At 40.2% G+C, this 15,094-nt stretch overlaps 1 protein-coding gene across 1 annotated transcript in view; it reads left to right on the top strand.

Moving 5' to 3' along the window:
- LOC136863564 (CLIP domain-containing serine protease B4) overlaps nt 1-15,094 on the top strand; it is a 426,945-nt gene that overhangs the window by 19,740 nt on the left and 392,111 nt on the right. The window contains exons 2-3 of the mRNA XM_067139944.2: nt 2,059-2,238; nt 2,321-2,429. Of these exons, the coding sequence (XP_066996045.2) occupies nt 2,059-2,238; nt 2,321-2,429 (289 nt within the window). The remainder of the gene's footprint in view (nt 1-2,058; nt 2,239-2,320; nt 2,430-15,094) is intronic.

Genomic DNA, 15,094 nt, shown 5'->3' with positions numbered 1-15,094 from the left:
TTCTAAATACCAATTTTTACATCTGTAAACTTTCAAAGTTTTGAGACATACATACACTCATTTTAAAAATTCACCCCGCTTTTCACCGTCCCATTATTTGGATTTTCCAAAAATAAAAAATACGTGTTTCTTTATTATTAAAAGAAAAAAGTTCCAATTTTCAGGTCTGTAATATCTTCAGTTTTTGATATATAAGTACCGGTACCGGATTACAGGCATTCACCCCTTTTTCACCCCTCCTATTGGTATTTTCCGGAAACAAAATAATACGTATTTCCTTATTTGTTAAGAAGATTCTAAATACCAATTTTTACATCTGTAAACTTTTAAAGTTTTGAGATATAGATACGCTCATTTTAAAATTTCGCCCCCTTAGCGACGGGATTTCCAAAAATCCTCTCTTAGCGAGCACGTACATCTTTATATGAATGTATTCCCAAAATTTCATTTCTTTATGTCCAGTAGTTTTGGCTCGGCGATGATGAATCTGTCATTCAGTCAGTCAGTCAGTCAGTCAGTCAGTCAGTCAGTCAGTCAGTCAGTCAGTCAGTCAGTCAGTCAGTCAGTCAGTCAGGACAAGTTATTTTATATATATATAGATAGATGTAAACAAAGCCTTAGGTATTCTCAATGATATATTTTGGATTGTAAATTTTGCTAAGGAACTGCAGCTCTATAAGAACAATCTTATTCTAGACTATTTCAGGAAGATTGCTGTTTAGGTTATCTTTTCATTAAGTTACGCGAACGTCGCAATTTGTTTGTTGCAATTATACACAGCATTAAGTTTTGTTCAATGAATTTCCAATGCAAATTCAAATGCACTGTACAAAAGTCGTTAATCGATGTTTAGGTAATTTAGATTTCAATAGATTCCTTCATTATTTTAACTCTATATATCGACATAATTTAAAATAGAAGCATTTTTGGGTGAAATCGACAAACATTACCTGAAGAAATTAAAAGCCAAAGGCTTTATATTCCTTCTGAATTACACTATGGACTACACAGTTACAATAGTGCAATTACTACACACTCGGGGAATATTTACACACAACAAGAAACGGGTGCCAGCTCAATCCCTACTCCGAAAAGAATTATATCCGTTGTTAAGTGAAGAACGACATTCAGTACAGCATCTATACTTCTAACTACAGTTCATTATTAAAACTTCCTCAGACTTATTCAGTATGAGGAAAGTGGTACAAACTAACTATCAGAACACGAACAGTTCTTTTCCCACTTGATTGTTGTATTACTCATGCCGAACACAATGTAAACTGAATATGTACAGTATATAATTCCAGATGACGTGCGTCAAATTGGCAGCCCGCGGCAATAGACGGCACGTGATGTATCGGTTCATCCCGTTTTATAATCATGTTGGTAGTCTGAAGGAATCATAAACATGCAAATGTAAGGCAATTTACTTTTAGATGTTTACTGTATTTGTTTACATTCTTACATTTAAGCAGTATCACAGGTAAAGGATAAATAACACCGATATCCCTGTCGTAAGGAAAGATGAGTGTTCCCATTTTATAATTTTGTATCTTTAGAAACTGGTTGTAAGGAATCGTTGTTGCGTATATGGAGAAATAAATGATCAGGTTAGCTTAATGCCATATTAAACCAAAACAAACAAAACTAAAGCCAGCTTGTAATTTCAAGTGATGTGGTGATTATAGCCACGGGATCTCATTGTTTTACGTGTAATTCGAATCACAGGTGCATGACTTTTCATTTCAAAACTGCCACGTGCATTAGCCGGGATTTGAACCGCGACCACCTTTGTGAGAAGTCAATGACGATGTTACTCTGTTTTAGGCCCCTAATAACATCCAAAAATAGTCATAACTCTTCATTTTGTTTCTTAATGTTTGTATTTGAATAAGTTTAATTTCAGCTACGAGTATCTCCGTTGGTAAGGTCTGCAGGCGCTGCACGCGATGCATCCAGTGCAGACAAAATTCTCTGCGATCCTCGTAAGTTCGACACCCCAGCTCTTGAGTACTTTACTGTGATTGATTTTTGATATATTGTGATTTTATGCTCCAGGCATGGATGCCGTGCCCGGTAAAGATGTAGACTCTTCCCAGTACAAGGATCCCAGGGAACATCGTAACTGGCGCTTATTTGAACAAGAACGCTGCGGACTTAGCCAATCAGATCGTATTATAGGTGGGAAGGACGCTTCTCCAGGTGACTACCCTTGGATTGTACGTGTCGGCTACATGGGTGAGTCTCATTAGTGACTCTAGCATCCACAATAAGTGTGAGAAAGGAGGATATGTTTCTAGCTGACTGAATTTCGTTGTAGGTCTCAGGTTCGACACCCCTCTCTTCCGCTGTGGCGCAGTACTCATCAGCAAGTTTTATATCGTCTCCGCCGCTCACTGTGTCACCAATCTTCCCAGAGGACTAAAAGTGTGAGTACTGTACTGATTATTTCTAGGAAACAACAAATGCTGTAGTTTAAAAATGCCATATCAGATTTAGATCAATGAAAATTTATTTTCAGTGTTTCAGTTTCGAAATATTACTTGTGCTCTGTTCTAATCCGTGTGTGTTACATTTGATAGCTCAGACATAATGAGAAGAACGTCTATGAATTCGGGCAAACAGGGGCTGAAGTACGTGTGTCAACAGGACATTTATCATAATCGATACGTTAGCTTGTCAACTAATTCATACAGATGAAGGGGGGGCTGACATATTTTCTACCGGTAGAAGGGTTATAAAGGAGATACGAAATAGTTCCTCACGAGGAAAAGTTCGTTTGTGAGAAGTACATTTATATCCACCAACAATTTAATAGATATTTTGTCTTAAGATAGTTTTAAAGTGCATACACCACTGCCTCACTTTGATTTCTCTTCGAGATGGTTGTAACTTATGGACGCATTCCCCTATGTTTGTTAATGGAAGGTGGCCACATTACCCAACGAAATGACCAGGCGACCTATCCAATCCGTCGACGTCATGCGATAGTTTGCGTTATAAGCGGATATCACAGCGATCATTGTGTGAATGCGACAGTTATAAGTCTTGCAAGTATGTCGTAAATTCTGTAATAAAAATACACTAGATGGCCCTTAGTGGCTAACATTGGCCTCCTGTAAACAGCAGCTGGCTACGAACGAAAAGGATAACCTCTTCAGACATTTGTGCAAAGACGCACGAAAATTTCTGTTATTGGATCCTTGATTGAGAGGAATTTCGCTCGGTATCCTAATCTGCTACACCAGGAACATGTTCAGAGTACATAGTTTTAGGACCTAAAAACCTGTGATTACTCAGCTAATACAGGTACCACCATAGTACAGGTTGGATAAGGTTCCATACAAGTTAATATGTTTGATGTTCAAGAAAAGCTTAACACCCAAATAAGGCTATGCAAGGAAATCCACGATGATAAGTGCATAAATTTTCTGGAATCGCGTTTGATTACTTTCCGGTTTGTTTCTTTCTTTCCTAACCATTTAACTGTCAATTTAGAATTTCTAACAGTTATAAATTTCAATACTGTATATACAGTGGGGAGGAGACTTGAACCGCTACCAGGAAGCGAGTCGGCTACGTGGTACGGGTCGGGTAAATGTAAGCTTTCGTTAGGGAGAAGAAGGCTTCGAGCCCCACCGTTCGCAACCTTGAAGATGATTTTGTGATTCCCCATCTTTACACCAGGCAAATGACGGGGTTGTATTTTAAGTAAGATCATGTTCACTACCTTTCCAGTTCCAGTTCATGTCTGTCTGTCATGTCAACAGCCCAGAGGCTGGTTGGATCCTCAAATAGCACCACCAAAGGTTATGAGGTTATAAGGAAACCCCCAAAACCAATGGCAGCACCAAAATGAGGCGTACTAGGCAAGATGAGGAGTGAGGTAGTTTGCCATTGCTTTCCTCACTGGGTCAGAAAGTACTATTGCAGCACGACTGACCCTGTGAGCAGCACGTTTCATAACACTCAGATGCACTAGTCGTGCTACGAATGTCATTACTCAGCACTACCCATACCCCAGCAGCTTCCATATTGTCACAGCCATGGATGTTAACTGGGACTTCGGTGGAAGCTACACTTTACTCTGGCCTGTGCCAAGAGATGGATGCAAAAGTACTGTATCCCACAAGAAATGACAGCAGGCAGTTCCAGTTCATATTGTCGCCGAAAAATTTAAGAATTTAGTGTAAAGCTAAACGGGTGGCAACAGACTAACTATATTTCAAATCACCCGGAATGAATCGTCATATTTAGCAAATGACATGGAATATTTCAATAAAATGTATGAGTGAAACGCAAATGACATCTATTGAATTAAACTATTATTATTATTATTATTATTATTATTATTATTATTATTATTATTATTATTATTATTATTATTATTATTTCCAGTTCCATTGCTAAATGGCTAGCACACTGGCCTTTGATCCAGAGGTCCCGGGTTCGATTCCGGCTGAGACGAGGATTTTAACATTCATTGGAGTGTGCCGACCTTATCATCAGAATTCATCCTAGGTAGAGCCCCCTCCTCACAGAAGCGCAGGTCGCCTATATGGCGTCAAATCTAAAGACCTGCACCAGGCCTCTTCGGATGCCACACACCAATATTATTATTATTATTATTATTATTATTATTATTATTATTATTATTATTATTATTATTATTATTATTATTATTATTATTATTATTACCAAGCAGAGTAGCAGCATGTTTATCATGCTATGGCTATGGCGCCAAGTTTTGTAATCGGGAGACGAGTGGGTTCGAACCCCACCGTCGGCTGTCCTGAGAATAGTTTTCTGCGGTTTACCATTTCCACTTCCAGGCAAATGCCGGGATAGTTCCTATTCATAGGCCACAGCCGATTCCTTCTACCTTCCTAACCATTTCGTTCACCATCATTCATTTTGCTAGTAACTTTACGTTGCACCGACACGGATAGGTCTTATGGCGACGATGGGACAGGGAAGGGCTAGAAGTTGGAAGGAAGCGGCCGTGGCCTTAATTAAGGTACAGCCCCAGCATTTGCCTGGTGTGAAAATGGGAAACCACGGAAAACAATCTTCAGGGCTGCCGAGAGTGGGGTTCGAACCCACTATCTCCCGAATACTGGATAATGGCCGCACTTAAGCGACTGCAGCTATCGAGCTCGGTATCATTCATTTAATCTACATTAGCTCCTCAACTGAGGTTAGCGACAGGAAAGGCATCCGTCCCTGAAAACATGCCATATAACTTCATCTCGCTCATTCCTCACCCCATGTCAGGACGGGACTAAGGGGTACACATTATATATTGCTACTGTTTTAACGTCGCACTAACACATCGATGGTTTTTGGCGACTGACGGAGGGGAAAGGGCTGCGAATAGTGCTAGTTGCTTTACGTCGCACCGACACAGATAGGTCTTATGGCGACGATAGGACAGGGAAGGGCTAGGAGTTGGAAGGAAGCGGCCGTGGCCTTAATTAAGGTACAGCCCCAGCATTTGCCTGGTGTGAAAATGGGAAACCACGGAAAACCATTTTCAGGGCTGCCGACAGTGGGGTTCGAACCTACTATCTCCCGAATACTGGATACTGCCCGCACTTAAGCGACTGCAGCTATCGAGCTCGGTGCGAATAGTGAGGTGGAGGCCGGGCCTTACTTAAGGTACAGCCTGATATGCAAATGGGAAACCACGGAATACCATCTTCAGAACTGCCGACAGTGGGGTTCGAACCCACTACCTCCCAAATGCAATAACACAGCTGCGCGCTCCTAACCGCACGGCCAACTCGCTCGGTATTATTATTACAAATCATACTAATCTTGTTTTCTATCTGAACATTTTGTATCGCTCTACTACCTGATGAATTTGAACGTATCTGTGACTGACGGTTGCGGTGAATGATTGGATTTACGATTATTGGTTTTTATAGTTTTCGAATTCTTCCGTAACGACAGTGGTAATGTTTTACTTTTATTCTTTATAATTATACTCTGGTCTATCTAAATCCTCAGAATTCTAAATTCAAAGTTCCCTAGGAATCCACCTGGTGCTCATTTCTGGAGCAGGCTGAATGAATTCCCGGGCCAGAAGTGGAAGTCTTACTCCCATTTTTTTCTGTTCCCTGACAGAAAATCAACTCACATCGTTCCAGGCTAACCAAAATATTTTAACACCACGGCTAGGCAGCACGCTCTGTAAATATGCAGCAATGGCAAATAAAGATCCTAAATTAAGTGCCGTATTTTTACGACATAGTGAAGATAAGGAGACTAAAGTTAATAATAGCCAATTGGTATCTACTTTAACCTACTCCCACTCGACCAGTTTTAAAGCAAATCTGGTGCGTTAATGAGTCGCTTCTGCCGCGTCAACTGACTAATGGCTGCCATGATTTTGCGGATCTTGCAAAGGGCGTTCCTGTAGCCTGTTGCTGTTGTTGGTCAACAGGTGCCAGGCCTGGTGTTTTGTCGATATAAAAGTATAATTAAAACTCTCTATGTGATGTGTGATGTCTATCTATGCCTCGCCAAGGAAAAATATGTTTCCGCACACAGGTTTAGCTTTGAAGAATGACCTGCTAGAAACAGATTAAATGGAACATATGACCAAATATTTTTCATATCAATCGCTCTAATTACGCTGAATTTTGTCAGCAAGATAATTTGTTGTCATTCCCTCCCCAAGGAATTAGTTTCGAGCCATTTAGAGTAGCCTATTTAAGTTTGATATATTTATATTTTTAATATTTTATATATAGGCTATATTTAATATTTTTAATAAATCTAACTAGTACGTTTGTGCTGCTACCTTTCCAGAATATATATGGCATACTTATATTTTAAGTACATTTATTAAATCTTTTCCAGGCCATGTGCTCATTCAAAAAAATGTATTTTTGTTGTTCAGGTTGGAGAGGGGTAAGGGGACGCCAGCGTGCCGAAATGTTGCTCTTAACAGGAGTTCCTTGAAAAGCTAGGATGGGAGAGAGAGAGAGAGAGAAAGAGAGCGAGGAGGGGGGGTTCTTCGTATTTAAGTGCTAGTAATGACCAACCGACTACATCGGGATTGAATTCCAATCAACCAAACAAGAAACCATCATACACACCGCGTCGAGTCTGAACAAACGCTGGCCTTCTGACGTCCAGTAGGCGGGAATGTAAGGACTACCGCTATCGATAACCTCTGATGTTTGTAGCTCAGATAGTATTTAATGCTGAACGACTTATGGCTTTGCTGACGTACATTTCAATATTTTCCAGTGTCAAAACGTTCGCTTCTTTTGCATAGAACGTTTTCATACAACTTACGCGTGCATTTTACTTGAAGCTGCAGTTCACTGATGTACTTACTGTAGTAGAAAAAGAAAGTGCTCAACTACGTGAGTTTCATGTCAGTACATTTACTAGCACGTAAAGGAATTCCTGCGAGACATAATTCCGGTACCTCGGCGTCTCTGAAAACCGTAAAAGTAGTTAGTCGGACCTAAAATCAATAATATTATTAATTACATACAAAGGGATACATACATACGTACATACATATTGTATGTGTGTGCTGACCAATGAGCGTGTTCTGCAGTGTTGTTGCCTGAGGCTGCGGATCAGATGTGTCGTTCAAATCAAAGTGATGCGATTGGCCTTGGTGGAGAAATGGTGGCGATTATTGCTCTAACGATAAGACTAGCAAGAAATATCGGGGACACAATGTACGGTTCTTATTCTGCAGATTATGCCAGCAAAGTATTCCGAACAGCTGTGTAGAATATCATTAGGCCTAGATGAAAGCCGTTCCATACGCCTTGACATTTTCTCTGACACTTCCACTATCACGAATAGCTATTAAAACAACTCTGCTTAGCTAGGTTCATCAAAAATATCGTAGTTTATATTCCCGTCAGGAAGTCGAGACATTTAGAAGCGAGACTTGAGGACGCCACATGCACCTGGGATTCACTCAGCCTACACCAGAAATGAGAACAAGGTTAACTTCCTGGGAAAAAGGCGACCACTTAGTGTCCAGGTTACCGATTGTTAGGGATCTATGCCTACCCGGTAAAGGTATAACCAGTTGATCATCTAAGAAACACAACTGCGTTAAAAAAGAAACACTATATCACGGAAAATACAATATCACATATTACAGTCTGTCAGCCATTCTTTCTCTCTTTTTTTTTTTTTTTCAAAGATCACCATAACAACAGACAAACACTCAGAGTAAACGTGACATTCTCCAACCTTTTGATACCAATCAAAACACAATCTCTACAGGCAGAGGCGAGAAGGTATTTTAACTCTTCTTCCACTTTGGTATCCAGTAGTGCTCCCGCAGTATGGCGAGTAGAATCTGAACACCAGCATGAGAAGCTCTCAAATAATGTTCTCTGATTATCACCTCAGTCAGAGGGTGATTTGATGGCGATAAAACAGGTGTACGGAAATCGTATTCATCCTTTCTGTTGGTGAGTTTTGTCTTAACCCCGACGGGGCCCAGCTGGTCTTTGAAAAGGCACAATGTTTTCTGGTTGTCTCTTTCAGTAAATTTCTCTTCTTGAACAATTTTCAACAGTCGTCTCTCCGCCATTGAAATTTCAAAACAATCCAGTTCAGAAGCAACATTCTGCTCTACGTCCTTTCTCGCATTGTTGATGAACTGCAGCATCCAGGCCACCATTCTGACGATTCTTGAATGCTGAGAAAAGAATCTCAAATACCACTGCTTTTCCTTGGAGACAAGCATTGTAGTGGTAAAAGGCCTTTTCTTCTTCCTTCATCGACCTCCTCTTCATTAATTTCTACAATACGCGATGGCCAACTGTTCTCTTCCAACTTTAACCAAGCGGGTCCCTCCCACCAACGAGAAGAAATCAGCTGCGAAGTAGAGCAACCTCTCGAAGGTAGGTCTGCTGGGTTGTCTGTGCCTGGTAGATGAAACCAACGCTTAGGATTAGTAAATAATCTAATTTCTTTCACTCTGTTAGTGACGAACACTCCCCAAGCTTCCTCTCTTCTCATCCAACATAGCACAGAAGAAGAGTCACTCCAATAGTACTCCGGGATGTCCGACAGATTCAAACTTTCTTTCACAGAAAAGGCCCGACGTGAGCCTATAGTGCAGGCTAATAACTCCAGTCTCGGCATCGTTATTTTCTTTAAGGGGGCTACCCTTGATTTTGCTGTGACCAGTCGCAATGTACTTTAATTTCATCAACAGAGGACAACTTATTCAACCACTTATTAAATTTGATTTGGGTGTGTTCACTTAACGGACCATCCCAACTTACTTTCTCTCTCCAACTTTCCTGTAGTAAAACGTTAGGTACAATGGAAACCGGACAAGTAAAACCAATTGGGTCAAAAATACTTTGAGGCATTGACAAAAGTGTCCCCCTTGTGAGAACATCAGAGTCATTCAACTTCACCATTTTACATGACAAAACATCAGCTACGGGGTCCCACAACAAACCCAAAACAGGTGTCACTTTAGGTACTTCATCCTCCAGAGTCAACCTGGTGCACTCCCACCCTCTTAGGCCAAATTTTCCTTGCAACAGTGGCTCCTTAGACTCATCCACAAACAGTTTAAATTCTTCTTCTGTGCTCACGGAAGTAACGCAGTTGTCCACATATAGAGATGTTCTCAATTTATCTGCGGTTTCACGGAAGCATGAATTGTTTTTTAAATGAAGATCTAGTACAGCTCCAAGTAGAAACGGAGTGCAGTTAACTCCAAAAACAACCCACTTGTGGCGGTATATTTTAAGAGTTCCCTCAGCAAAATTCTCCCACCACAGGAATTTCAAAGAGTTTCGATCCCTTTTGGACACTGAGATTTGAAGAAAGGCCTTCTTTATGTCTGAGATCACGCCAATCCTGTATAAACGGAACCTGTTCAAAATAGATGGAATTACTTCTAATAGATTAGGTCCGTTCTCCAGACAGTAGTTGAATGAAAGTCCTTACAATTTACATGAAACATCAAACAACGGCCTCACTGCTGCAGTCGATCCTTCCTTAAAAACTCCTCGGTGCAGCAAAACGTACCCAGCATTATGAGAGCTTTCTTGGCCAACTTCTTCAATTATCCCTTCATCTTGTCAGTCATGGAGCACCTGCTGGTACTTCTCAAAATTTTCTTCCTTGATTTATTAGAGAGTCCAAAACCAGCTTGAGCGAATGTAATTCTCTCTTCATTCTCTACTTCACCCTTCAGAAAACAAAGTAACGCGGTCAGTTTGTCAGCATGTCCATTATCCTGATCCGTTTTAGTCGCTAATGAACTCCTCATCCAGACACGTAATACTTCCTCAGGCAAGCAAGATTCTGCTAACGGGAAGAGCATCGAGCCGTACTTATATCGAGTAATCCCTATTGATTCTAAAGCTCTCAGCTGTGCTTCTAACTTGTCGTATAAACTAGCAAGCATAGACTTCTCCCTTGTCTGAGAAACATTTTTACTACGAGACTTATGAGCTCCCTGTAATAGAATTCTGTCAATAAATCTTCTCTTCCAAACCTACCCCTAATGGATTCTACAGCCTTAGAGTAATTTTCAGCAGTGGGGGAAAAACTGATAACTAAATCTCTAGCTCGGCTATCAACATTCGTGGACTGGATTAGGTACTGAAATCTATCTTCATCCTCAATTTCAGAGTCCTCATGGATGCGCCGAAATTGTCCCCAAAATTCCAACCAATTCCTAACCTCCCCATCGAATTTCACGAGTTCTATCTTTTGTCATTTCAATTGCCTTTTGTTTTTTTTCTCAGCTGATACAGTTGATCTACCTGACACTACTTCCAACACATTGGCATTATTCGCTTGTATCCACAGGGCACATTTTTGTCTTGCATCCTCTAATTTGTCTCTAAAACTGTCTATAGATTCGTACTCACGGTCATACTCGTCGTCTCCTTCTCTTTCCAGCAACAAATCCAACACTTTTTCGTCCAACGGTACCAGTTCCTTTACTAAACTTTCCAATTTATTTATCAAGGATTGCAACGTGTCTTCATGAATGCCGTCTTGTATTTCTTGACTTAAATTTCGCAAGAGCAAATTGTACCTTTTTTGTAAAAGTCGCTCTTACCGGCCTCTGAGCTTTCGTTAACTTCTCTATTTCAATACAATCTACAAGTTGTATGAATTAATACGTACCCTAGCAGGGTCGCCACAATTTGTTAGCGACCGATGCCTACCCGGTATCGGTATAACCAATTGATCATATAATAAACACTATATGCTTTAAAAAACACTATATTACGGAAAATACAATATCACAATACAATGTCAGCCATTCTTCCTCTTCTTTTTTTCAAAGATCACCATAACAACAGCCAAACACTCAGAGTAAACGTGACACCGATAGTGGTAGTTTTTACTTTGGGAAAGACGGCTTTTCATTGCACCTACAGTACTTCTAACTTAAATCTGCAACACCGAGCATGTCAGCTACGTGGTAGCGGTCGTGTAGCACTAACATTACGTTCGAAAGATGATGGGTTTTCCATAGTTACCCACTTTCACACAGATGAATGTTTGGGCTGTACCTTAATAGAAGCCACAGCCTCTTCTTTCCCAGTCCTTATCCTTCCCAGTCCAATGGTCACTAGAATCCTGTATGTGTTAGCGTGATGCGAAATTGCTAATGATACAGGAAGAAACATTTTCAACAACTACAAATGTTATCAACTTAATACAGAGCAATCCTAGAAGAACCTGTCTCGTATTTTGGGAGTATGATAAACAGCTAGGCCTTGAGTGTTTTTCACTGGTGTATAACCTCTGCAGGTGCAAATCTTCCTGAAGGATTTAAAGACTACCGCTATCGATAACCTCTGATGTTTGTAGCTCAGATAGTATTTAATGATGAACGACTTATGGCTTTGCTGATGTACATTACAATATTTCCCAGTGTCTAAAACGTTCGCTTCTTTTGCACAGAATGGTTTCATACAACTTAGGCATGCATTTTACTTGAAGCTTCAGTTCACTGATGTACTTACTGTACTAGAAAAAAGTATAGACGACCCGAGTTAATACGTTCATAAAAAGGTTGTCGTTTGTCTCACATAGAAACCAGCTACACCAAAATTTTTATTATTTTATTCTACATTTAATTTTGTGGAGTAGGCATTTTTATCGTACCCAGTAAAAATATTAACGCAGGTTGAAGAAAAAAGTGCCGGTATTGTTTCTATTTCCAACGGAGCTCTCAATTTGAAAATTCTTGCTAGGGGCTTTACGTCGCACCGACACAGATAGGTCTTATGGCGACAATGGGATAGGAAAGGCCTAGGAGTTGGAAGGAAGCGGCCGTGGCCTTAATTAAGGTACAGCCCCAGCATTTGCCTGGTGTGAAAATGGGAAACAACGGAAAACCATTTTCAGGGCTGCCGACAGTGGGATTCGAACCTACTATCTCCCGGATGCAAACTCACAGCCTCGCGCCTCTGCGCGCACAGCCAACTCGCCCGGTATCTGAAAATTCATAACTTTAAAAGTATAGATCTGATCGTCACCAAACTTTAATACGTCTTAAAATAACTAATTATTGATCTGAAATGATGTTTCTATTTCATCTGATATTCGTGAGAAATGTTGTAAATTTTGTGAAACTACATTTTCTCAGTACTTGGCGATCGTAACCGCAAAAAACTCTGCTTGTTGTGAAGCTCATGAGAATGTGAGGCTAAAATTAAAACTGCTTTTCGCCTGAATGAAATTATTGATTTTATATTGAACTATACTCGTATTTAATTGGGTGGTTGTGTGAGAAGAAAGCAGCCCACCGGCCGGGGAGAACAAAGCACTTGGCCCTGAAAACCCTAGCGACGTTGCCGGGTTCAACATCAATTGGGCCTTCCCTGCTGTAAAATAAGTGAGTGTTTGTTCTTTCGTCAGTTGTCTAAAACCTTTATTTGACTAGCGCTCTATATATCAACGATAGAATTACGTAGTATATATCGTATTTCGCCGTAAGTTCCAGCTTATGAGAAGGACCTCTTCTTTCAACGTCTGAAACGCTAGTTGCTTTGCGTCGCACCGACGCAGATAGGTCTTATGGCGACGATGGGTCAGGAAAGAGCTAGGAGTGGTAAGGAAGCGGCCGTGGCCTTAATTAAGGTACAGCCCCAGCATTTGCCTGGTGTGAAAATGGGAAACCACGGAAAACCATTTTCAGGACTGCCGACAGTGGGGTTCGAACCTACTATCTCCCGAATACGTCTGAAACGTCTTGCATTTAAAGTTCCGGGTGATCGGAAGAAATACCAGTCCTCCGTCATCTAGCATGTTATTCCTTCATTCCACTTTCTCACCCCTCAACACATTCATTGCGAAGTAGCTCTACATGACTCAAAGTTGATACAGAGCAGTGACAGAGTTCAGTTGGCGCGGCAAATAGGCCAACTGGGCAATACCGGTCGGCCGATACACTGTTTTCTTCTCTCAATAGCACTAAATTAAATATAAATCAATATAAAATCAACAATTGCATGCAGTCAAGAAAGCAGTTTTAATTTTAGCCTGGCATTCTCATGAGCTTTATCACAAGCCGAATTTTTTACGGCTGTGATCACCCAGTAATGAGAAAATTTTGTTTCAGAAAAATTACAACAACTTTTTTCACATATATCAGATGAAATAAAACCTCAGTATACAGATCAACAATAAATTACTCTAAGATGTAATAAAGTTTAGTAACGATCAGATAAATACTTTTAAGGTTATGATTTTTCAAATTGATCACTCCGTTGGAAATGGAAAAAATACCAGCACTTCTTTTGTTCAACCTGCGTTAATATTAGAACTGGGTACGAAAAAAATTTCTACTCCACATAATTAAACGTAGAATAAAATAAGCTAAATTTTGGTGTGGCTTTTTTCTATGTGGCACAAAGGATAAACTTCGTATTCGAAGTATTAACTTGGGTGTCTATACTTTTTTCCACGGTAGTAGAATCGTTTCTTGCACAATACGCATGCATATGTCCTGAAACCGTGGGTTAGTTATGAGACCAAATAATATCTGGAAGAAATGAGAGCCAATTGGGGAGAAAAAATCTCCTGTTGTGAAGAGAGATCATGGAAACATCGACAACTTGGCATCCACTTGATAGTCACTTCGGTATACAATGGTCTCTTCGATTATTCTGTTCTCTCACCTCTAACGCACGTAAATTTTGCTACTACATATGATGAAATATTGTTGTAGTCGTTGGATCTATGCTGCTCGTAGAGCTCGTCACTAAACAACGTTGTATGGCGAAGGAATGGTTTCACCTGTTAATGGATATTTTGGCGTTTTGCCTTGTATGGTAATATATTACCTGCTCCTTTATAATATTAGTGTCTGTGTCAACAAGACTTAAAATAATTATAAACCACATTTTAATACGGGTGTGAGAACTAACGTGCCTCCCCTATGGGAATGGGATGGGAACACTAGTATATGGCTGGCTGTCAAACAACTACCTCAATGAACGGTCGAGGTGGTGCAGAATATCCCTTTAGTGCATTGTTTGTCTAGTCTCGGTGTTCAGTACTTACTTAGCCACGGTAGTTAGACCTTACTTGATTGTCCTGCAGAATGTGGGCTTGATTCTGATTCTATGTAACGATGTCGAGAAATTTATAAACCTTATTTTATTACCTGTTATGTGATAGGGATTTTTCCTATTGGTAGTAAATACGGCTATCTGTCCTCTTCTTGAGCGACATATAGGCCTGTGGCTTACACAGTTGTGTGTACCGGATTAATTCATAGCGACAAAGACGACCAGAGTAACTCTCTAGTCCACTTACAAGGGAAGTGTTTGGACTGGACCCGACCGATTGCAATGAATAGAATACTCCCATCCTCTAGTTCCGGATCACCGGGCACTGAGTAGAGAGCAATCAATTATTGCAATTCATATTATTTTGATACATTAATGCTTTTCTTATTACATTTAAATTTATCCAATACTACTCTAAATTACACTTACACCTAATTACTTATTTAGGATCAAATCTCTAAATTGTAGTTAAAAAAGAAATATTTATTTTCGTCCTAGACATTAACAGGGTTTTATAGTCTAGGACAACTTGTATCTTGCCC

Source organism: Anabrus simplex, chromosome 2 (assembly GCF_040414725.1).
Source record: "Anabrus simplex isolate iqAnaSimp1 chromosome 2, ASM4041472v1, whole genome shotgun sequence".
Classification (NCBI taxonomy): domain Eukaryota; kingdom Metazoa; phylum Arthropoda; class Insecta; order Orthoptera; family Tettigoniidae; genus Anabrus; species Anabrus simplex.
The sequence above is the reverse complement of the archived record's forward strand: the minus strand, read 5'-3'. Positions and strand labels throughout refer to the sequence as shown.